Source organism: Aquila chrysaetos, chromosome 1 (genome assembly GCF_900496995.4).
Source record: "Aquila chrysaetos chrysaetos chromosome 1, bAquChr1.4, whole genome shotgun sequence".
In the NCBI taxonomy this organism is placed as follows: Eukaryota; Metazoa; Chordata; class Aves; order Accipitriformes; family Accipitridae; genus Aquila; species Aquila chrysaetos.
The window spans coordinates 51,130,162-51,155,748 of record NC_044004.1 but is presented as its reverse complement, the minus strand read 5'-3'; the positions used below and the strand labels follow the sequence as shown (position 1 = coordinate 51,155,748).

General features: G+C 42.2%; 1 protein-coding gene across 8 annotated transcripts in view; it reads left to right on the top strand.

The window, feature by feature from the left end:
* The window catches only part of FAM13A (family with sequence similarity 13 member A), a 171,023-nt gene that overhangs the window by 117,206 nt on the left and 28,230 nt on the right, over positions 1 to 25,587 (top strand). For all 8 annotated transcript variants that reach the window (XM_030037740.2, XM_030039422.2, XM_030038555.2 and 5 more), the window contains 6 exons: positions 2,681 to 2,722; positions 12,794 to 12,838; positions 14,450 to 14,629; positions 17,521 to 17,707; positions 20,633 to 20,709; positions 21,436 to 21,478. In XM_030037740.2, the coding sequence (XP_029893600.1) occupies positions 2,681 to 2,722; positions 12,794 to 12,838; positions 14,450 to 14,629; positions 17,521 to 17,707; positions 20,633 to 20,709; positions 21,436 to 21,478 (574 nt within the window). The remainder of the gene's footprint in view (positions 1 to 2,680; positions 2,723 to 12,793; positions 12,839 to 14,449; positions 14,630 to 17,520; positions 17,708 to 20,632; positions 20,710 to 21,435; positions 21,479 to 25,587) is intronic.

Sequence of the window (25,587 nt, the reverse complement as noted above, 5' to 3'; positions counted from 1 at the left end):
TGCTGCTTTGACAACTGCCACTTGTACACAAAGCAGCATTTGGTGGTGTCATTTGAATTAGCATTGATGCACAGAAATCTTGATTGTGCTGTGAACTCTTCTCTACGTGAGAAAACATTTTTCATGTTTTGTGTCCACCACTGGTCCTTGTTTGCATTGAGATAACAAGTACAGCCATTAACGTAATGAACTGAACACAAAAAACTTTACCAGCAGCTTTGTGAGTTTAAAGCAGCTTCTTTATACTTAAAAAAAAAAAGTATATTCTGTAAATGCTAAATAAAGAGATAACTTATGCATGCAAGCGAGATGCATACCATCGAGGGAGGGAGCCTGTGCCTGGCAGAGGTTCTTAGCCATACCTTTCTTGCAGGTCATCTTCTGGGAAGGGCAATGATGGGCACTTCCATGTTTCCCTCCACTTCTTCTAGGCAGTCTCAAAGCCGTACCTGTTTCTCACAAAGACCCTTTAGGTGATGTTTGCCTCGGTTCGTGCACAGACAGCTGCATTACCTACCTTGGTGCAGGCAGGCACCGTCAGCCCGCTCTGCTCCGTCTGCTGGCCGGGTCTCGGAGGAGGGTTCAGTGCTCCCGCAGCCACGGCCGACTACAACTTGCTGGAGTTGCTGAAGATGGGCTTGTGGAAGTGGCAGCGAAGTTTCCAGTAGCAGCTGTGCTCCCAGTCTTCTTGGGGAGCTGCTGAAAACTGCCCAGTCACTGTTGCATTACAGAGGCGATGCGAGTTTTGGCAGACCGCGCTGGTTTCGGAAGCAGCTTCTCTTCCTTCCTGTCTGTGGTATTTGGTGTTACCCTTGAATCAGTATTTCGGGCTTCCTGCATGACATGCTGGAAGGTCTTTTCTGTAGAAGCCTGTAGTTGTCGCTTTATAAATCTCTGTGTACTGGGCAAGGGGTGGGGGGGGGGGGGGTGTCAAAATGATGCGGAATTAAACCCCTGTGATTTTTTTTCTGGCACACTGGCTTGCTTATCTGTCTGTCTGTCCACCTTCCTGACCGTTCCAGCTCCCTTGCATCCTGCCTCCTCCCTTGTGCTCTTGCCCCCCAGATAAATTCGGTGTTCATATTTGTGGATCTGTTATAACATTGGCTGGGTTCGAAATGAGCCACGGTGAAATCTGCCTCTGGCTGTATCAGTGTGAGAGCAGGGTGCTTTCCTGGCTGCAGGCCAGTTTCAGCTCATCTTGCTGAGGGAGTTTCCTGCGGGCTTCGGTGGAAGCTGCAAAAGGTACCTCTGAGTATTTGATCTCCTAGCTACAAAACCCACAGAGATGTCCCTTTCCCCTTTATTCTGTGCTTAGAGAAGTTTTTATAAACAGATAAATAAAATCCTTAAAAACTCAAGAGATGAATGGACTCAGGCTGGCTTTTCAAAAATTGTTCAAGCTTGATCTACTTCAGATCCCTGTTAAAGTTGGTCGGGGTGTCAAAGCCCCCGAGTGACTTGAGTTTGAAGCTGAGCTTACCTCACCTAGGGCATTCTCCCATATTCTGTCATACTCTGAACAACCTCAAAAGCGATGGATGCCTTCACAGCGTGGCAGTGCCCCAGGACCTGTGGCTGAGTACCTGTGGCAAATTGCTGAGTGCTGGTGCAGTCCCAGGCTGCTGAAACAGTGGGAAAGCAGCACGGAAGTGTTTGGTTTCCAGCGCCTGTGGGATGTTATCATTTCTGCTTTTGTTTAAAGTAATTTATGCAGCTTCTCGTCTTTTCTGCCTTTCTGCCGAACTTGCTGTGTTCTTCAGCAGACCCAATTAAAAGTCCTTTGGGGATGAATCGACCTCGGTGGCATTTCCTATGTGCTTGGAGGAGGGCGAGTGCCCTACTCTGGAGAATTACAGAGCTTAAATGCCCTGCAAAGCCGACCATTTATCTGGTTGGAATGACTAGGTGAAATTCCTTTGCACCCCTCCTTACAGCGGCAGTCTTAAATTGACTTAAACCATCAGTCCACCACACCTTTAAGCTTCAGTGCCCCAGCAGCTCATTCTTACCCTTGTGCCAGCACAGGCATGATGAGCTGAATCAGGGAACTGGTTGGCCACACACCAGGTAGTTATGTTTGGGTCAGGCCAGTTGACCACTGAAACACCATTTTGTCAAGGGAGCTCCACACCAGCTGATGGTAGCCCCGAAATATCAAGGCTAGGGAGATTTCAGCATAGTCAAATCAGCTTTCCACAGGAGTGATAAAACGGGAATTTGTAGCCTCATGCGTACACCCATGGCTGTTTCTTTGGTCTCAAGATGTCATATGGCTTTTTCTCAAATTTTGCTTTAATAGGCAGGTTGTTTAATTCTGGAACAGCAGACGGCAAAAGGCTCTGGTGGTTTTGCTGGCAAAATGCTTTACTGTTGCTATGGGAATAGTCCCTGCACTGCTGCAGAGCCAGAGTGACTCCTGGCCATCTAGCAGGAGATCTGTTACACCACGTTTGTGGACACTGAGAAATGAGTTGGATACTCAGGATTTAAGGAATGTAACTTAAAAGCTTTCTTCCATGAGTACAACCAGAGGACAAAGTAGACATAAGTGTTACCTCTGTAACAGGTGTACTGTTTTAGTTTTGTTATGTCTGCTTTTTAAGAGTAAGTATCTTGAACTGCTGCAAATACAAGACAGAGCTGCATACTAACTTTAAAAAATATGTTTTGTTTTCAGTTCCCAAGAAGATGAGCGGCCTATGTCACCCTTCTATGTGAGGTATTTACTCAATCTTTTTAATTTGCTTTTCTGTGTGGTATTGACTTGTTATTGGAATTATATGTGGGGAGTGATGCCAGAAATGATGAACAGACTGTAATCAAACTGAAGATTAATGTTAAGTTTGTACTGACTGCTCAGCTAGTGGGATGAATGGGTCTTCGGAGATAAAAATTGTGTTGCAGTTTTTTTGTATTTAGAGACAAGGCTTGGGGTTTAATGCCAGTCTTGTAAATTCTTAATTAGAAGATGGGCATTCGTTTCCTCTTTTCTTCAGTTCATTATGTAGCTTAGATGCCTGTCATGAGTCGCTTATAATCTGCGGGCACAGGAGAGATTTTTGCCACAAGCTTTGAGGAACCGGCAGCATGTGCTGCTCAGAAAGAAACCAGGAACCAGATGGTGAGTCAGCAGCCCATGCAGCAACTGCTCCTCTGCTGCAGCCCAGAAAAGGAGAGTGCTTGGGTCCCCAGCGTGCCTGCCTGGAGGGAATGGCGCTTGTGCTGCATTTGAACAAATTGTGTTTCTTGTTTTGTCAACTGGAGGCCAAAGTCACTGCTTGTAAAAAGTGGCCTAATTCTGTTGACATCAGTGAAAGTTTGCTCTGTTTGCTTCAGTAGCAGGCTCAATTCCAGTGCTTTCATTTATACTTAGTGGAAGAATAGGAGCCAGAGCAATTAACAGTGAAGGGCTGCAGAGGAGGAAGGGACAGATATTATAATAGGGTTCTTTGATCTCTGCGGAGTTTAAACAAATAAAAAGAAATCCCTGTGGTGCTTTTTGTGAGAGCAGTGATATTTGGAAATTACAGTGATCTCTTAAATTTGTTAATTCTCTTGCATATATTCCTATTTATCTTTGTAGCTCGGGTTTTTTCTTAAAGAATTTTTCTAGCATAAACTACAGAAAGTGTGCATTTCATGCACACTCTTAATATGGGGACTTGCATTAAAACTGTGCAGAAATGTGGGTCAATGAACTGTTTATGGACTAGCCTGGTTGCAGGGTCTTGTCTGCCTTCCTGTTGATGCACTGTCATTCCCTGCAGCGTATTTGTGCAGATGTTGCCTAGTCTGTGCTTCAAAAGCTCCAAACTGTCCGAGGAGGTTCTGCCTTTTCCTTTGGGAGATTATTTTGTAGCTGCACACATTCCCCTGTCACAAATTTTCTCCAGTTTAAATCCCCGTCCTGGCTTTCCATTGAAAATAGTCCCCTTTGTTCTTTCTGGCTAGATGTGACCTTCAAATGATTGTAGGCTTTCATTACATTTCCATCTGCTTAAAACTGTCCTTTCAAGCCCTTTCCTGGGTCATGAAAAAATGATCCAGGAAGGAGATTCTCCTCAGCTGATCTTGTCAGGATTGCCAAGGAGATGAGGAGCAAGGAGTGGACCTGAGGAAACTGGTATCAAAGCAGGACATTTCTGAGGGGGAGGAAGCAGGTTTGGAAATTTTAGAGAGAGATGTGGGCATATTAGGATGGGGAACAAAGAATGAGTGTGTCCATTGGAGTGAAGGGCTGGCTTTCCATGGGTATATCTATCTTGCAAATAGGAAGGGAACAGTTAGGAATAAATACATAGCTGGAAAGTGAAGAAATGGCTAGTAGGAGCAGAGAGGGAGCAGCACACCTTGTGACATAAGGCTTCATGCCAAGCTTGTGTCTTTTGTAACATTGCTGAGACACAATTACTTGTAAATAAAACTAACAGCTTGTAAGTCTTGCTGCTATTTATCACACATCAGAAATGTGTACTCCTGAGGTCAGTTGCCAAGTTCAGTTAATTTGGCAGGAGAGCTGGTGTTGGCTGGGCAATTCATGGTGCTTCAGCAACTGAGAACTTGAGTGGGCGGCCAGTTTTTTCTGTTCAACTTTGAATGTTCTAATTGTTGCCCCAGAGCTGTGCATGACATATGTAGGAATTGCGTTTCATACCATGGAAAAGGAAGGTGAGACTGTCTGCTTTAGCCGACTGATGGTCAAATCTATTTTTATTGCTACCAGCCACACTTGCATAGTTTGAAGTACTGTTCAAGTAATCCTTTAAGTGAATCGTGAATGTGTACGTACAGAGCAGTTGCTGCTGTGTCTATACAGTAGTTCCGTACGGATAATTATGCAACAAGTTAATTAAATGGGAACAAGAGCTCTTTAGCTTCCAAACATTGCATAATACGTGGCTTTTGCCAGACTGAAGGAGCATTGTGTCCCTCTGTAAACCCGTTTTGGTAGGATCAAACCAGAGACTTGATTCTTCAGTGATGTACCATGTCAGCTGGCAATGGAGATGTTTCCCTGGATTTTATTTTTAACAATTAGGCAAATGCTCAAGGTCTTAACTTTAAGTCAGAACTGTCAGAATGGTGCCAATACACTATTTCTTAAAATGGCACTGATTTAGGGTTGTGGATTTGTTTGGGTTTTTTTTCTTTAGACTTTGGGAAAGTCATGAGCAAGTATACAATTAATCACCACTGCTGCTCTGTAAGGGAGTAAGCAGTCATTAATGGTACAAGAGTAAGTGGTAAATGAGGCAAAATGTGACATAGATTTCTCAAGAGAGGTGATACCAGTACAACCATATTATACTTTATAAGGCTTTCCAGAGAGAGGAAGAAAAGGAGTATACCTAATCTGTCTGATGTCAGCAAAATGCTTTATATCGTGCCATCTGTATGGAGAAAATGGGCATTAGTACTAGGGCTTAAAGATGGGCGGGGAGGGGCTGAGACCTATGGTGCTGGTGGGAGAGGAAGGAGATTGCTCGTGGAGCTTCTTAAGTGTCATGGACTTTTTTTCTTTAATAGCCACTGGCATAATAAAATAGAATCATGCTCATGAATTGGGCTTATAGCAGAAATTTAGGAGGGGTAAATGGGATGGGGGTGTCCTCTGGGAGAAAATATATGAAGGATATTATATAGGACAATTGAGATAGATACAGGTATATGTAAAGATAAGCATGAAATATAAGATATAGAATGAAAAATAATAACATAGGTAATTGTCCTGGTTTCAGCTGGGATAGAGTTAACTTTCTATCTAGTAGCTGGTACAGTGCTATGTTTTGTGTTCACTATGAGAAGAATGTTGATAACATACTGTTTTCAGTTGTTGCTAAGTTGTGTTTAGACTAAGTCAAGGATTTTTCAGCTTCTGATGCCCAGCCAGCAAGCAGGCTGGAGGGGCAGAAGGAGTTGGGAGGGGACAGCTGACCCAAACTGGCCAAAGAGGTATTCCAAACCATGTGACATCATGCCCAGTATATGAACTGGGGGGAGTTGGTGGGGGGGAACGGGACATTGCTGCTCGGGATCTAACTGGGCATTGGTCGGCAAGTGGTGAGCAGTTGCATTGTGCATCACTTATTTTGTATATTCCAATACTTTTATTATTACTGTAGTTTTATTGTTGTTATTATAATTATTATTTTCTTCCTTTCTGTCCTATTAAACATGAAATATAAGGTACAGGATGAAAAATAATAACATAGGTAATAAAGTCATAAATCTCAGGACTAATAATGAAAATCCATGACATGAAAGGGGAGTTCCTCACATTTGGAAGTGGCAGGGAAGGAAAGGATGTGGGCGTACTTGTTTGTGGAGGGATGGAAGGGAGGCATGGGATGAAAATACTCAAGTTGAAGTAATCACATGACAGTGGGTATATACAGTGAAGTATTTTCAGTATACTTAGAGGAAATATGAATGCCCTCGTATAAGGGTCAGATGAGGCCTCATACAGTTTCAGTAACTCATGTTCCAATAACAGTAGATTTGTGAAGATGATTTAAAGAGGTGGGCAGACCCTGTTACAAGATAGATAAAAGAGCGGGAAAGGCTTATTTACCATAAGAAATGAACCAGAATACACATATTCCCTCTGGGTTTTAGACAGAGGGGAAGGATTGTTTATGTTAACTAACAATATTGATGTAAGAGAAAATGTGTACAAACAGGCTATGAATAAATTTGGGCAGAAAATCAGAAATTTTGTAGCTGGTGCCCTCTTTTGTTGGGCATGGCAAGGATGACTTGGGCTTGACTGGTTCATGAGATTTTGGCTTTGAATCCATTCACCTGCTGCTGACCAGGATTATCCTCTCCCTTTCTGTACTCCTTGGTAAGGGAATTTGTTGACTCAGCTGTGCTCAATACCAGGCAAGGAGATTTCTGCACTGTTAAAAGAAGACGAAAACCTTGCTGGGTGATTGATTGTTCCAGCGAGTCATGCCCGAAGGGCATTTATGTTCCAAAGCCTTTTGTAACAAAACCTTGTGGTAAAGGCAGTTGAGATTTGTTAAAAAATGTGTAGTACTGCTCCTTGTATAATTCTGTAATAAGACTGTGAATGCCAGCTGTACTGAGTAATCAGTACTGAGAAACAGTGTGCAGTTTCAGGTAATGAAGCAGCATCTGGCCACAGCAGTTCCCTGGAAGCACACTTCTATTCAACGTGTGCAATGAGTTTTTAGAAGACAAGGAATCTACAGACATGCTTCATGCTGGCGTATATGCTTTAGATTTGACATGAGTCACGTAGATGGTTTCAGAGGAGTTTCCTGCTGAGTACATCCTGAGATAAACCACAGTGATATTACAGGGGAAAGAAGCAAAAGCTTTGTAGTGTAGAGCTTCCTTGTTAACATTGAGAGCATTAAACTGAACTTGGTTTGAGACCTGACATCACAAGCAATGCCAAAAATGGCATTAGATACCCATGAGCATAGGGCAAGGTGTTGGACAGTTTCGCCTGTTTTAGTACTTACTTTCCTTGAAGTACTAATATCCTGTTGGCAGTATTTAGTACAGCTGACTGTTTCTCCTTTTAGCAGTTGTTATTTGAGATAACTCTTTTTATATGATGCAAGTCAAGTATTCTTAGCCTGTAGGATATTGGGTAAGAGGTTTTACTCTGTTCTCATGTCAATTTTCTGAAGAAACTGAAAAATCTTGTTCTAGATTTCGCGCTTGCTCGGAAATTTGCTTGGCCGCTTTCCCACTGGACGCTTCCTCCTCAGTGGGACGTGCCATAAGAGATCCTGAGGCCAAAGGAGTGCTGGGCCCTTTTACTAATCGTGATTACGTTGTGTGATGTATGTTAATGTCCTGCATCACATCAGCACTGGCTGAAAATAAACACCAGGCTGCTGGATGCCCCTGCTCACAGTGTCCAGCTACTTGGCAGGTCTGAGGCCCCCCAGGGAGTATTTCCCTTCTCTGTAGAGCAACCTGCACAGACACGGCCATCCAAATTCACTGAGCTAAATCAGGTGGCGTGTAGGAATCCCCTTTGAATCTCCTTCAGGGTTGTCTCTGCTGCAAGCAGTAGGTGTCAGTGTGCACCCATCATAAAGGGTGATCCCAGTGCAAGTGAAAAACAGCAGGAATCCTGAAGAAAACAAGACAGTTGCTTTTAGTGGGGTTAGTTTTCTGCATAGTAAGAAGGATAATTGGATCTGAGCTTGTAAAAGTGTGAAGGTGCTGAGAAAACATTGAAAGCATGTCCTCTGTGTGATGGGACATCCCAGTAATTAAAAGCACAATCTCTTTGTTTCTAAACTCATTCTTTTCACATTTTATATGCAGACACAATCCTGCTGTTTGGGGAATGTGTGTCAACTGAAGTAGTTGTCTTAAAATAGATCCCATGTGAGTCTGCAGTATTTGCATGTCACAGTGTGCAACAGTTGCAGAGAGTGAACAGTGTTTAGACCATATAAATACCTATGAAAAAGGAATTTACTAGGTCATGGGTTGGAATAATATATTCAGGAGGACTTCAGAAATTTCCCATCTGAAATGTCAAAGCCATTTAAACATCCTCTACTTTGCTGGAATGGCAAAATGGTAAAAAGTTTTTGCATTTATTGAGGCTTTCTTACTGTTGTGCTTGGCTTTAAAAAGAAAAAAAAAAAACAGCAAAAAAAAAAAAAAGCATTGCTTCCTGAATAAATCAGATGGATTGTAAATAAATCTCAGCAATGAGTGGCCTTGGTTCCAGATTGCAAGTATAGCTTACGATTTGGGCCGTTAAGTATGGTCAGGAATTAATTCATTGACTTCTTAAAGGAAAACCCAATCTGGGAAAATACTATGCTACTAAGTCAGTTTGCTTTGGTTGATGTTTTTACTTTGGTCTTTTAATACCTGGATGCTAATACATTTTGCTCAATAGTGCCTTCAATGAAAAAACCACAAGATAGGGGGTTTGGTATCCAACTGAGTTACTTGCCTGCTGTCACAAGACGCCCAATGCAGACCAAACAGGGTGCAGGTATTGCATGAAAGAATTCTCACTCTGGTGCCTATCTTTTAAACCTAGAGATTACTAGTTAGGGGGCACAGGGCAGATTTAATGTGGCTAAAGGTGATGGAAAATACCACCCTCCCATACTTGAGGTTGAAACAGAATGGGAGAAGAGGCCATGCAGTAAGAGTTTACCTTACGGGTGAAGCAAGACGTTATCCAGAGCTGATGGGGCACCTCTGAAAGTGAGCAAAGACTTCGGTAAACAAGTTAGCAGTGGGAAGTGCTAGAGGTCAGACTTCCCGAAAGGAAAAGCTTGAGGGTCATAAGAAGCCAGTTCAAAAGTTGATAGTGCTTAAAACAGCTGTGTGCCTTGATGCAGGTTTTGCGGCTGGCTGGCTGAAAGTAAAAGTCCCCAGCACTGGGAAACACTCCTGCTGCTTTCTGTCACCCGAGGAGAACCTTTAATTTCTATCAAAAGTTGCTAGTTCTCAGCAGGCTCAGCAGCAGCTGCATAATTTAATAAAGATAATCTAGCTGTGGAGATAACTGACCATATGTATCAGTGAAATGGAGCAGACATGAGGACAAAATAATTAACTGAAGCAGAGCATGAGTTCCCATTGTCCGGATGAGTTACTGAGCAAAGCAGCCCTTCCGAGGCAGCTGTCTGCACAGGCCGGCATGCCAAGAGGGCTCTTCTGGGCACGGCTCGCCTCGCCTGCTCCATGAAGAATAAATCCAACGGCAGAGTGACTTTTGCCACTCAAGAATTTTGGGAAACCCTGCAGCATACACCCCACCTGCATGGTTGCTGTTCTGGGCTGTGAAATCCTTACAGGGCTGTGCCTTTCCCTGAGTTTGCTAACACGTTCGAGCACCTCCTGCTCTGTCCCTGGGCGGGCTCGAATCCTAAAGCCACTGTGTAACTCTCTCCCCTCCGCCATTTGTTTTGGATGTGAACTTCCTTGATGCGCAAAAGGTTGGTGCGGAGCAAATCAAGCCATTTAGCAATGCATTTAAATTAAGCGTCAAAATGAAATAGCAAGGACAGTTACCCATTGTGGAATTAAAAGAAATACAGTATATCTGGAAAAACACTGATTTCAAATCTCTGCCTTACGGGGGGGACTGATAAAAAAGCATTAAAATATCACAGGGCTAAGAATAAAGTTATGTTCAGTATACAAGGAAGTACCATTTAGAAGGGAAATACAAAATCAGAATGTCAGAGCTTCATTTTGCAGTCATCCACTCAGCTGGCACGTAGGTGTATACATATTTCCTTGTTATTTGTCGGTAGTTTGAAAATCACCGTATTACTGGCTGAATCTGTATTGTCTGAGTAGGGTTTTTCTAGATACCACAAAGTAATTGTTACGCAGAGATGCATCATTATGAATTAGCAAGGTTAATGGACTTAAAACTGAATTGGTGTTAGGAAAGCACACAGTTAACTGAGAATTGACAACTACAGGATGTATTGGGTTTTGTGAAAATTTTTGGCATTTTACTTAGATGTTTTTGCAGCTTTATCTTTTGTTTCTTCTTTTTACTACTTTTTGTGTAAAGAAGCTGGTGTGTTCTCGGTAACGATGCGAGGGATTTGCAGATAGTAACTGTTGGCCTTGACCACCACAGGCTGGGTTAATGGCATGAAGTTTTATTCTCATAAAATATCTAGCCTTTCATTAAGTTTATGTGAAACAGGAGTTTGCATTTTTGCACACTTTTGCAGTATTAATCCTGTTGGAAATAGAGGGAAGAGCTGTTTCCTGAGATCTTCTGTCTTGTCTGATGGGTAGATACACCTACATCCAAGGGACGTTTTAAAAAAACTAAAATCCAAACAATCCTATCTCCCCCTCCACTACCACTTTCCTGACATGAAAACTGAGAAGAAAGGTGTGATAGAAAAGACACCCCCGCTCAGTATGGATTGCATGTAAATATTATAGAAAGTTGATACAATATTAACTTACTCCCACACATGTAGGAGCTGTAGCCAGCACATGAATTGTATCTTGTAATGTGGTTTAGCCTACCCCACTAGCATCTTACTTGCTAATTCATCTCTCATGGGAGGCCAGGTCTTAAAAAATAGTTTCGGGCTGGGAAGAGGCCAAATAGTTTATGTAAGTGAACAGGAAAGCAAGTAGGGTGCTTGAAATGTGCACTTCAAATTGCAAAGCCATCCAGTAGTTAATAGTCAAGATGTTACGTGTGGGAAGGGAGGGATCTTGGAATTTTTTTTTTTTCCTATATGCAGATTGCATCTCCATAATAATAAGTACAGTGATAGTTGTTTGTATGTCTTCTGTTCATGAAATCATCTGAATGACACAGCTGCTCGGGTGCTGTGCAGGTAAATGTGGGATATACTGGCAAATCTGTGACTGCTTTCATGCTGTGCCGCTGCTCCAGGGACCTGTGCCTGGGCTGGAGACGAGCACTGAGTGAAGCCGGCACTGGAAGGGGTGCGTGTGTGGTTAGGGCACGCTGCTTTACCCGCAGCAAGGTGAACTCACTGGCCCAGCCGAAGGAAGCTGAAGCGTATTGTGAGTCTGATCTGCAGCTGGGTGTTTGTGGGGTTTGTACTTCACTACAGGAGTTAGGCTGTTTTGTTGGTTTTGTTAACAGGCTGTAGTGGCCCTTTGTTTACCCTTCTCATCCTCTGTTGCCTGCCTTCCACCACAAGTGATACTCAAGCCCAGGAAAACCACAGAGTGGTTATCATCTGAGAGAGCTGCAGCTTCTTAGCTAGCTCTAGATCTGTATGATGAAGTCCAAAGTATTGAAGGGAAGCAGAGAGGAAACCTTTGGTTAGTGAAGTCAGCTGTTGGTGGTTCTTCTGCACAGGAACGGTTTGGGAGAAACTGGTTAAGACTGAAAGCAATGAATGGCTGTTTTGGCAGGAAGCACATCTTGCATCCAGCCTGGCTCGTACCCTGGCTGCACAGTGCCGTTTTATTGGGTTATATCAGCCAGTGGTACTGCTAATTCCTCTGCTGATATGGGGATCAATCGAAATTAAACCCCTAGGCCTGTAACATGACTTAATGACGATCGCAGGCGGGATTAATAGGCAAAAAGTGTCACCTTATCTGCACAGCCGAGTCAGTGTGGGGGAAGAAGGGGGCAGGATGGGACTCAGCTTGGCAGAGGGAGGAAAGCAGTGACAGCTGTGCAAGGTGGCACGTCAGCTTGTTCAGAAGGGCTTTAAACAGCAAGCAATGACACCTACAGTCGCGTCAGCTTTTCCTGAGCCTGAAAACAGACTGAGGGAAAAGGGAAAGAAGAGAGCATACATTTTATTTTTAAAAATGTGAAGCAAAGAACATGAGTATCAAAGAGCAGCAGGAGGAGAACTGTGCAAAGCCTGTATTTTGCCTTTGTCCTCCGTTAATATTTAAATAAATCTTGTTGTCTTAAGTCCCCTTTCACAGTGTATACATTTTCAAGTCGGCCTCATAAGGCAAGGACTTCTGTGATGAGGCTAAACAACCTGCAGCAGCAGAAAGCTCGGAAGAAAGCAGAAGAAACCTGCAATGTGCTGAGGTTGAAATACTTTCCGTTAGACCTTGGCCTACTGCAAGGGAATGACAGGGAAATTAATTCGTGAGGATATTGGCAATGTCAAAATGTTCCACGTCACTGTGGGAGTGAAAATTCCTTAAGGGGAAAACTTGTGGCATGTACATGCAATTGTTGTTGAGACAGCTCAGACCTTTAAATCTTAGTGCTGTAAAGGACAAGGGTTTTTAAGACCTCATTGTGATAATTAGATCTAACTTTTTGCTCTTTTTTTCTTTTACACAGTGCCCACGTATCACAAGTCAGTAGTAACATTCCTGCTACGGGAGAGTAAGTGTCTCTTTTACAATTTTGTAGCTGCCTTTTTTGTATATTGGAGCTTTTTAAAGTATTGCTGGTTATTCTTTGATTTCTCTTTAAGGGTTGTTCTTACACAAACAAAAAAAGAGTGTTTCCCAAACCAATGCATCTGCAATGATAATAAATCACTTCCTTCTGAAAAATTCTCAGGCCCTTGGTTCTTTCCTCACACTGTGCCTGTGATGTTTCGGTTAGGCAGAACTTGCATATTTAGAGAAGCCTTTCGCACTATGTCATCCTCTTGCTCGTTTGCACCCTGTTGCATCCCAGCAGAGGATGGGGCTTGACCCCACTACCATAACTGGGCACAGCAGAACTAACAAGTTGGCTCCCGTGCTGGAGCTGGAAATTCCCAATGGCTGATGGGTTTGCATAACTGATTCTTGTCAATACATGAAGCACAGACATACTTGCCTAGTTAAACCATGTGGGGTTTTTTGCAGTTGCTAAGATCTTTTTACTTTTTCAGGAACTGCAGTCTCAGCAGACTTATAACTGTAGCAACTTAGCAACAACTTTCATAAATTCTCTGGAGAAGTCAGCCTGGGTACAGGTTCCTATACTCATAGCTACTCAGTTGAAAATTAACCAGCAAATCCTGCAAATAACTTTTTTAATTATGGAAAAGGCACTAGGAGCTATGTATGGACTTTGGACAGGCATGTTTGAAAAACTCATTCTTCAGCACTCTACTTAAAGCATTGCAAGAAACAGGGATGGGGCGAGGATGTACAAAAATGTGTTGCCAAATGATCTTTTAAAAAAAATAAATACATTTAGATTTTGCCCATAAAAACTTCCTCTAATTAAGGAAGGAAGGAAATATTACAAGAAAATATCAGTACCAAAATGAAGGGAGGTTTGGTTGTCTTGAAAGTTCGAGTAGTCTCACATCTTTAACTGATGCAACTGCAGAGTATCCCTTGCTGTGGCTTGTGTGGAAGCCCTCTTACTGCCAGTGGGCGTGATGGTGATCTCACACCAGCATAATTCGAGTGGCTGTGAGTGCGTTCATGGCACAAGAATGGTGCAAAACCAGCATGAACTCAGAACCAAATCTGTGCTTGGTCACCAAGTTAAGCATAGAAGGAGTTTGTAGTGAGGTGCTGTTTGCGTGTTCTCATCCCTCTGTGAGACAGCAGTGAATCACCTTCTTGCAGATGATCCATTGCCTTACTGTGCTCGGATTGCACAAGAGACTTGACCGGTGTCAGCATGGCTGGGTATCAAATACAATTTTGTCAGGGCAAGGACTATTAAAGTGAAGGGTGAAAGTTAGGCACGAATGTCTGTAGTTGCAGTAAGTAAAATTAGCTGTTCTACTGAAGGTTCAAACATCCCTAGAAATAAAAAAGAGCAAGATGAATTGGGAAGGCTCAGCTCTTCTGAGGGACCTGAACATCAGGGTATCTGAAGATTTTGGCTTAGCTCTTTGCAGATGTCACAGCCCTAGGACATTTTATACTGCCTTGCCATCATAATAAAGCATAACCTTCGGATACCGATGGTTTATTTATTGTTGCAGAGAGGGAGCTCCACAAAGTCTTTGAGCTCAATTGACCTTATTTTTCGGCTTGACAGGTATTTAGAGAAGACAATCCGCTCAGCCGTGGAGCAGCATCTCTTTGATGTTCATGGCTCAGGCGGCCAGAGTTCAGAGGACTCTGAATCGGGAACATCTTCAGCCTCTTCTAATGTGTCTGCCAGGCAGAGGAGGCGACATCACAAAGAGCAGGAGGAAGCCTGGAGAAACAGAGACATGTACGAGCCTGATTTCTTTGTTTTGGAAAGTATATTTGATTAAGTGTACCCTAGTTGTGTCCTCTTATCAAGGCAATGTTAGCTCTGTTATGAAATGCACTGACCCTTGCCCTGAGTTGAAAGTGCAGAGTAGACTGCAGTGCCTGTGCAGAGCTCCATTGCATCAGTTAGAGCTGGGAAATGTGGAGTTTACTAGAGGTCATGGAGTGGGGCAAAGCATGATAAGAATCCGGGTTTTTTTTACAGAGCATGGTAGAGTTTTTAATTACAGTATTTGGAATTGTTTAATTACAGTAGTTATTGCTTTAGTGGAAATTCCCAAGCGGTTGGTCCTATTGCCTGTAACTTTCTTTAGATAAAAACATTGGGCTTAGGTGCTTTTCTGAATTCAGAATGTCTTCAAAAATGAGATCAAGTTCCCCTTTTGTATGTGAAGGCACAGCTTATGTTTGAGTTTATTGAGGAGACTTGGGAGTTTGCCTGAAAGTAGAAAAATCTTCCTTTTGATTAATCAGAGTTTTAAGAATTTTTATCCACCCTGTTACACAAAGTTTAAACATGATTTAGTCATGAATTTCATTAAATGTCTGTCAAAGAGTTAAAATAATACCTATTCTTCCTTTCATACTCCTCTACTTGTGGCATATATTGTGTGGTACAAATGTATTACCACCACAGTCTTAACAAACGCTTGCCCAAGGCATAGCTATCTTTGAGGAACTGTAACTACAGACTTTGCAAGGCCATGATCTAATCAGTGCTTACACATATGTCTAGCTTTAACACAGCGCTAGTTCTTGTAAATAATGTGTATAATTGACTGTAGTATTGGATTGTTAGGATTTCAAGTTAGAGTCCAAAATAAACATCTAGTGTCTTGCTGTTTTTTCCTGGGTGCTGAATTGCCCAAATCCTATTCGATCTGCACCTTCCTATATGAAGCCACTTTTATGCAGGTGCATAACCATCAGTACCTCTTATTAATATTGTAGCCATGCTATTTCCCAAACAGACAATGCTACTGTTGTAAAAAACCCCATAGTTACAAAATAAAAAGCCATTTCCATAGTGAATGAAAATATGCTGTGAAAATGGACTGGGAAATTAGCACTTGTAAGTCACCAAAGCATCTGGCAGCAGCTCTGAAGTAGTTTTTCTTGTTGAGTAGCCCTGCTGACAGGCTTTCTCAGGTAAGTAGGTCAGAGACTGGCTAGTGTACGTGTTTGGAAGCATATAGTACTGCAGCACTTTTTTTCAACATTGCGTTACAGAGCTGCCTTTAGAGATGGTTGACACAGCTGTTCAGGTTTGGTCTGTAAAGCTAGAGCCAAGGATTTAAAGCACATCGGAAGTTTTGAATGCTGGCTAGGGTTCAAATTTTTTTCTCTGATTCCCTTAGGTCAGATTGCTGGAGCTCCTTTGGGTGAATTAACAAAACTGGGAATTCCTTTCAAAACTTCTTTCTGCTGTTGTCATTTTGATTGTCAGTGACTTCATCTCCTTGCTTTGTGATGGATCACAAGAGGATTTGTAATGTCACAAGATGGAACTTCAGATTGTAAGAGCGTTTATTGCAAAAAAACATACATGAACTCCCAGGCTTTGCAGACTACATGATCTACAGGCTATGTATATGTAATTGGTCTGCTTAGGGAGTAGTAAAAACTTCCACAAAGGCTAATGTGTTATCTTAGAAGTTTAATCATAGATTTATAATACCTCTTTGTATATCTCTTCCACGAGCAAAACCTAGATATTCATGATCTAGAAGATCACTGAAACTTTCTGGTTTTCTTTTTGATCTGAATGCTTTGTCATGCTGGCACTGTCCAGGTACTACAGAGTAACTGGTTTCTTGTCACACCAGTGCAAGTCTAGATGAATTTACTGCTGTTTGTGAAAGCAGGCTTTGGAGTTGCACAGCACTGTATAAGGCAGCTGCACATACAACAGTTAAGCAAACGTTCCAGTTTCAATGTCAAGTGTAAGCAGCCTGCCTTTAGCCTCCGGCAGGGTAGGATGGTGACAAATGAGATGCATTGTGTTTCTACTGTTCCCATAATGTAGTGATGTGTTATGTATGTGCGTCTTCATTATTGCACAAAGTAGAGGGAAGACTACTAAACAGGTTGTGAAGGGAAAACTGCATGCTGAAGGACACAGCAGGCTAATTGTGCAGGGCAAGATAAGCCATACGCCAGGCGTCCGGAAAACTTGCACAAACCCTGCTAGCCCAGAGAGTCCCAGCTAGTGCATCATATGATGATTTAAAGCTAGCTGTCCCATTCACTTCCGAACATAGCTATGTCCTAGTGGTTGTATTGTCGTTGCAGGGAGGCATTCCCTTTTCTGTTTTGTGTAATTCCCAAATAGGAATCAAACATTTGGCTAAAGCACCACAGTTCTGCTCCTGCATTTGAGAATATGAGTAAGAGGGCTGATTATGCGGTGTCATGCACCAAAGGAGATCCTTGAACCGCAGCTGTGAATCACTTTTCTAAATTAAAAGCACGTGTCTCAAAGGAAAATGTGCTGCCTTTTCTCTATAAAAATACCACAGCCAGCCAGGAGCTCATCCAGCTTCCACGTGAATTCAGTGGGATTCTCTGCGTTGGCTTTAGTGGGAAGTGAATCAAGTCCCAAACGTTGATCCTCACAGCTTTCTCACCTGAGGTGTATACTTCTGGCTTTCACTCCTCAATGGGATTTAGCATTGCACAGTGTGTGTTGTTTGCTGCAGTAGGAAGAACCAGAGATACTGGTTTCGTAGGGTGTAGAAGATGTTGCCGGAACTGCACCAGTCAGCATGATGCATTTCTCTATTGCTACCATAAATGTAGCGGGAGAGTGTTTTAAACAACCTCTTGTTGTAATGTCCCTTTTCTTTTTAGGGAAGTCATCAACAAAGAAAACATTCCCTCTGGATTCAACAATCTTGAAGACTGTATTCTAGCTGCTCAAGAAGTAGAAAAATTACAAGACAACAACTCCGGATATCTTAGTGAAAGGAATAAACCAAAACGGCAGAAATCCAGCACCAAGCTTTCAGAGCTTAATGACAACCAGGACAGTCCTGTGGTAAGCTGGCATGCTGTACTATTTGACACCTAGTACTAGGGTGGGAAAAAGTCTTTTTTATTTCAGTGTACATCTGGTTCCCTTGGGTAGCCATTTTTGCCTACAGTACAAGCATAGGTGACTATTTTGGACTATGGGGAACACTGGATCCCGCACTTGTAACCTTTGTGGTGAGGCAACTGAGAAGCAGTATTTCTGCTATGATTCTCTTACTCCATCCATAGTCATTTTCTCTTTCCACAACTTTTTGGTTTTTTTCTTCTGAATTCAGTGAAGAATTTTGAAAAGAGAAAAAGGAAGTAAGTCTCTTTCCCAGTCTTTCAAAAGTCTTGCAAGGAGGTTGGAACCTCAGATGTAGGTTCACATGTTTACGTCAAGTTTATTTTTATATTCCTGCTAAGTTCTGAAACCGTACATTGCAAGTGACTTCTTGACGATGAGATGACAAAGGTGTTTTATGCCTTTTCCCTAAAGTCTGTGTGTTACTGTGGTGTTTGCAATTTGCAAAACACTTCGGAGTGTGTTGGTCCAAAAGATGACCCCTCTAGCTACCTTTTACTGAGGAGGTAAATGACACCAATATAACGTCCTAAAAATCTGGAATACTGTAGAATTTGCCCAGCATATTGTGTGACCTTCACAGTAGAAGACAGTTTGCCAACTTCTTCAACTGTGGAATAAAACCCTTCTTCCCTCTCAACCAAACCAGGCACTGATGATAGTGTCAGCAGTTGAGAAACTGTACTATGCTTCAACGCAGGGTCTGCTTACAGTGGCAGAAGTGCTATGCATCCCAGTGCCTGGCACCAGGCATGCATTACATGGTTACTAGTAACAGTGAAAGCTGTGTGAAAAGACTGTCCTTCTGAGCTATAGGGCATTTCCTTCGATTAAGTTTTAGGGCCTGCTGTGAGTGAGTTCCTTCTTAATGTGACATTGTGTTGGGAATCATTTTGTTTAGGTCACAAAATTGCAATGATCTTATGCTCTTACCCTGTGCAGAGATTCTAGAGAGAGGCAGATTTGGCTTCTCTTTGTAATTAAAAAAGGGCAAGATGCCAAAAATGGTAGGCTGTGGTTAGATTTGGTGCTCAATATCAGTAACTTTCTCATGTGACACTTCATGAAAGAGTGCAGTGAGATAGATACACTCTCACTTTGCATCTCTGCTCGTAGCAATAGACTTTAAGATAGGCAGAGGTCAAGTGTTTACACTCTTTTCTGCACCTCTTCTCTGTACCTGTGGAGCGTAAAGCAGTTTAAATGTAAATGAGAATTTGACTCAGGATTTGGGAAAGACTGACAGAAGTGTCCGCTTTTGCTGTGGACCTGAAAAACGTTCCTGAAGTCTTAAAATGTGCCCAGAAGAAATGTTCTCAAATTTACCTGTGTCCACTGGACTTTGCCCTGCGCCTCATTTTTGGATCTCTTGAGGGGTAAAGGCTGAAAAGAACATAAAATGGACTAACTTTGCACAAAAAACACTTTGACCAAGATGACCATCAGTGTGGTTCTTGCTTGCTTTGCTAGAGGAAGTGTCGCAGTGGGATTGTCAACTGGGAGTATTGTTATGAAATGGCTTGCAGAGAGCACGGTGCTACTCTTTTTGAAGAGCAAAGGCTGCTTTTTAAGTTTTCATGAGTGCGCTTATTTCATGCCTGCATTTCAGAGACTGCCAGCAGGATGTGTGGTGGTTTAGCTTTCTTTTGGCTACATCTTTACACTTCAAATAATAACCCAAATAAGACTACCTACTTGGAGTATCAAAGGACATAACCTGCACCTTAGCATTTACTAATAGGCCTTCATCATGTAAACAAGTTTATGATGTTGTATCTTCCTAGCCACCTTTTTCTGAGCCTTCCTGCTTTTGAAAGCCTGAGAGCGTATGTAGGACAGTGCGTGGAAGCTTTCCTCTTAGCTGTCTAATTGCATCTGACTCAAAAGCGTAAGTCAGCGGTGGAAAAACTGTCAGTTCCGCTTACTCTCCCAAGCAAACCAACCACAAAGCATTAAAAGCTCGTAACTGCGTTTCAGAGGCATGGTAGCCAGGTACCAGTAGGACTTGAAGAATCACATTAAGCAAGGCTGGGATGACGGAGCTGTGTCACCTTATGGGGCTGCAGGTATAGCAGGTGAGAGAGGGCTGTGCCTGCCCCAAGAAGTCTGTGCATGTGGTTCCCGAGGCCGGGGCAGGAACCACACTCCATTCTACTGACATACTTCCTCCTATTTAAGAGGGACTTGCCCAAAAACCAGGGTAGAAAACCTCCTGGACGTGTGCCCAAGTGGCAACATGGCTTGTCTTCACAATACTTTCTCAAGCTCTTATAGGACAACAGCATTAATGTTCCTAATGGTAGCCAGGACAAATTTCAGAACAAGTTGTCATAACCAGTTTAATTTCTTGCTCTGCATTCATATTAGCACAACTTAACTTTACCTCTGTGCATATGGCAGTCTCTTTGCATTCTTCTGCCCATTTCAGAAACGAGGGAAGGGTTTGGCTGAGAAGGGGAGTATTTTCTAAGAAGAGCATAAGGAGCCCTGCTGAGAAGATGCTGTGGATGCTGGTACCTGCTTTTACAGGACTTCTACACACCACAGAATTGCTCTCGAGCTCAGCCTGTATGCCAGTCTGTAAAATGGGAACTGGCAGGGTACCATGCAGCTTTATTCTGTTAGACATTTTGAGATCACCTGATGAGAGAGATGAAACAGTGAGCAGTTGTGGGTTTTTTGCAGGTTACGGGCAATAAAGTGTGGGGTTTGTTTTGTTATAAATGTGCAGCAGGCAGTAGTCTGATTGTTGTCTTGTTTCTAGAAGTCCTGTTGGACATTTCTGTATTTGATCTGTTTAATGGCCTGCAGCTTGAATCTGTTTCTCTTGCATATCTTACTGCTTTAACATTTACTGTATTACAGAGTGTGGAAAGCTTTAGCTCATCCAGGCCTATAGACAGAACAGAACCTGATGACATGGAAATTTTATCTGAAGAAAGGTGATTTTTTTTTTTTTTTTAAATATATGTATGTTTGATTTTCCCTGTGGTTGTAGTACAGCCTAAGAGATCTTCCACACAGACTATGAGGTTGACATTTAGTTATGCTGCAGAATAGCAATACCCACCCTGTTAGCTTCAAAGTAGAAGTGTATAGAGGCACTGCTTAGCTTCTGTGGGCTCTGCCCAGCAGCATATGCCACCAAGACTCTTCTCCCAGCCTGCTAGGAATGGCACTGAAGATGTTGATGGTGCAGACTTGAAAAGAAGTAGCTGTGAAGCACCTGAACCAGCACGCTCCGCAGAGGGGACTGCAGGGCCTGTCACACCTGGCGTGTGGATTGGGAATCCAGCCCTTTTCTTTGTGCTTCGCTCTTCTGTGAGAGCTGTACAGCCCCACTCTGCTCGCTTGAGATGACAATTTCACTCCACAGTTATGTTTGTTGGGAGAGTTGTGTTGGTTTGGATTAAGGGCACTGGAATTAAATGACATTATATTTTTCACAAATACATTTTGCCTTTCTGAGAGGAAGCAAAAATACACAGTTTAGCAGCCTGAAGTGCTGCAGTCCAGAGTGTCCCTTCATTTACTGAATGAATTAGTAAGTGTGCAGCAGTAGCAAGAATCTAAAAACCTGTGCGTGCAGAAGTCCTGCTTGGTTTTGTTACAAGACAAGTCTGGGTTTGTATTTGTAATATGTTGGTTTGTTTTTGTTTTTTTTGTAGCAAAGAAAGTGAGAACGATGAGGTTTTTTTCAGGCACTCTCAGGTTGGTATTTTTTGGTTTTTGTGTTTCAGTTTTGGGGTCTCTAAATGGGCTTTTTAATGAGTAGAAACAAGTAGTTAGGCATATAGTTCTGTGAAATTTTGTTTCTCCGAGAGAAATGGAGTTAGCATTTGCTTTTTCTTTCCCTTCCTTCTGCTTTTTATTTACATAATTCAGGGAGCCTTTCAACCACTGAGGAATTCGAAAGCATCTGCTTCAGTCCCTTCGGTCCGTCCTTGCCAAAAAGGGAAGCGTCACTGAAGTCAGCACTTTGGTTTAAGTGACGCCAAGTTCCCTTATTAATCATTGTAAACAGGGTGTGTGTGACTGGTTATCTCCCAGAGTAGTAAGATTAGCTTGTCTCTCTTGATTTCTCTAAAATCATTTGGTCTTTTATTTATGATTTCCCAGTGCAGCCTGTTGCCTTTGAACATAGGTGTCTGCGATCCATTTGTCTTAGAAAACTGGATTATCTCCTGCTTCTCTCTACGGGTTAGTGGTTGGGATGGATGTCAGGAGGGGAGATGTGACATTGATGGCAACAGTTTTTTCCCCAACTTTCCATTTCTGCTCAACCCCCACCTCCTGCATTCGCTTTATGGTGTTTTTCATCTAACTGTTGCGCAAAGCAAAGGTTGGGATTGGATTAGGTGAACACTTTTTGCAGTCACTGGTTCATCTGGGTTTGCTTGAAACACCTTTAGACAGGCAAGCATTTAAAATACTAGGGAGTCTTACCTGAGGCATCTCTTCCTCAGTTGTGCACACATTTTAGAGGAGCACAGTAAAACAGCTGTGGACAATGTCTGGTTTCTCTGGCCGTCTGGAGTTAACTGAGGGCTGATAGTATTTTTAAACTAGCCTCCTCTTGTGGTTTTTTTAAAATAAAAATCACTATGCATTTATTGCTTTTGAAAGCCTTCATTTCTGGTAGGTATTATTTTCATCTAGCAGGAAAGCTAAAAGATTACTTACTAACGGCTAGGCTCTGACCAGCTGTATTGTAGCTGGAGAAGTTCAGTTCGGACACTGAAACACGTAACCTCGGCAAGGGGTATTCAGTGCTGCCTTTGATCACTGGTCTGACTGGGCTTAGACAGATCTCCTACTTGCTCTCAGAGGGTCAGTAATCCACAATGATCCTGCACTTGCTCATGAGCTATGGTGTTTTTCCAGAGCATGGATTTTGCAACACCTTGTTCCTCACGTACCAGCTTGCATGTGGAGAAGGTGCTATCACTGCCATGCCACACAATACTCCCATTGAGCTTTTAAATTAGTCTGGAGGAGGTATATTTGAATATGAAATCATAATCTTAAAATAAACTTCTCCTTAGGAAGAGTTTTAAAATTTAGAATTTTAAGTGCAGGAGAAGACGTAGTCTTAACCCAGAGATTGTATTATATAGGAATTACAAGGTCAAGAAAATGTTACATTCCTGCAGGGTAGTTCTACATTCCTTATCCCTTCTAAGCCTTTTGCTTAGGGCAGCTTAAAGACATACCTTTCGTAACAAACAACTCATTCAGGATGAGGAAAGGACAGGGACTTTCTTACACTTTTCTCTTTCTCACCGTGTCTCCAGTCTGAAGATACTAGGAAAGGTATTTGGAATTTGCCATAGATCTCCATGAGGCAGTAAAAATACCTTGAAACACATCCTGAATGAGTTTTCAGTGCTTTTGTAGGCTTCATAATCTGCTCTTGGAAGTAGCTAAGCTCCAGGATGTAGACTGTGATTTGAAAAACACAGGTTTCTAGTACCCAAGTTTTGATAAGGGAAGGGTATTTAAGATTCACACCAACATGGCAACAAGTGTAGAGGGGGCTTGGCATGACTCAGGAGTAAGGCAGCAGAATGGCTGTGTTCTTGCATCAGATTGTATTACCAAGAGGTCCTTAAGGATGCTTCCTGCTTGTGGTTGTAATGGATGATCAGATGTTGGGAAAGCAAGCCTTTTAAATAAAATTGATTTGAATCCACATGTAATCAAACAGAATACAACTTCCTGATAAGAATTCAAAGATCTTTCGGTTGCTATCTATTTTCTAGCTGCTTGAGCTACTCTTTATGCTGAATCTCCTTTGGAGCAGGGAGAATGAAAGCAGCTGACTTACCCAAGTCACTTAGATCTGTAGTTACTGGTACCTTCAAAGCATGGCTGTAGAAGCAGCTTCTAAAAAGCAGAGCTCAAGTGCCTAGTCTGAAGATATTTTTTTTTAGTCATTTACATAATATCCGCAGTGCACTGCGACTGCCAACTGCTACCGAGATCATCAACTTGCTGCCCCTTTGGTTTGCAAGAAATTGGGGCACATCCATACCTAAAGCACAGTAGTTCTCCCTTACTTGATTTTTGTCCTGGAGGTTGGCAGCTGGTGGCATCAGGAAATCAAATAGGAAAATAAGTGATGGGAATACTGAATTATCTACCACTCTATGGGTTTGGAGCGTTAATGCAAAGAAGGTTAAACATCTGCTTTCTTGAGTCTCCTGGGTTTGTACCACCATTGTTCTTCAGAACACCTAATGATTTATTCATTGTATTAGAGGCTACATCAGTGAGCAGGGAAAGGAGAGTAACTGGCCGCAGGCACACCATGGGCCTGGTTTTAAACAGCTTTTAAAATATTTCCAACAACTGAATTGACTTTAGAAGGAAGAAGACATTGATATGATCTTTCTAATATATCTGTAATGGAAATGTTTACCCATCTGGGAAGTGCTTTTCTATCTGGTACAGATACCTTTTAAGAGTCTTAATAAGTCAGGAGATTGTACACTCTTCATAGTAAGACATTTAACGCTGTAATTAGTATCAGTGGTGGTGACAAGACGGTATTTTCAGGTTGCTCCCTTTGAAATTGTTCTTTGAAATTGTTCTTGATGTTATTACAAATAGCACCTATTTTGAAACTTACTGCTTTATTTCCTTCAGCCTTAAAATACTGTGCTGGCAATTTAAATGCAGTTTATCAACTGGTACAGTTTGTTCTTTACTAAGTGTGGAAGACTGCCTGTCTCTGGCCACTGACCAGTCTTTCTGTTTGTAATGTACACCGACTATTTAGATCCTGGCAAGAAGTTTGTTACTAGACCTTAAAGAAATATTTAAGTCCTCCCAACCTGGAAGCAGCTTAAAAGATATTGAATGGTGAATTAGCATTTTTCCATGTACAGCTCTCACAATAAACACGTTTGTAATCAGATTTAGCGTCAAGCTGTACGAGTTATTAGTGCTTGGCAAACTGTCATCTAGTGTTTCCTTTTGTTATAATGTTTCAAAAAGGCGATTTATTGAAATGAAAGGGAAATACAAACCTTATACAAATACAATGCAGAACAGTCTTTACAAATACCAGGGTGTTCACCACCCAGGTTTTTAGAACTGTAGAACAGCCCAGGTTGGAAGGGACCTCAAAAGATCGCCTGGTCAACCTTTTGTGGGAAAGGGAGCCTAGATGAGATTATCTAGCACCTTGTCCAGTTGCAGGGATTGATGGGATTGAATCTAGATAAAAACATTTATTCATACGATTTGTCTACTGAGCAGGTTTTTTCCCTCTCTACATGAAGCTTACTTGTTTTTCTCTGCTCAAAGGGGAAAAAAAACCCCAACAAACACATCATTAGCTTTATGCAGATGAAAAAAATTAAATGTACCTTAGTGGCATGTACTAAGGATATTGATTTAGTACAGTTTGGCCATGCTTCTGGATTCACAGGTAAAATACGTCCAAATGTACCGGTTATTTTCTTTAAGCCCGTTTTCTTCACGCATCAGCATATGTAGATTGCTAACTAGATCATGAAAATACCTGTGAGGCGGGGGGGAATCTGCATGTTGACTACCTGCTAGACTCTATTTGAGAGAATTGTGCCTAAGCTGTTCTTACCAAGATCAAATAGTTTATGTAGTAATGTAATGCTGTCTATTCGGATAGCTCTGTGTTTGTTGGTGGGTTTATACGTATCACACTGTATGTTTATGTATATGCTTTACACTTCCTTTTCCCTACTGCCCTCTGTGAGGCATTACAGCTAATTTATTTCAGAGTGACAAAACTGCTCGTGTCATCAAGCACTATTACAGACACGCGCACTGTGTAT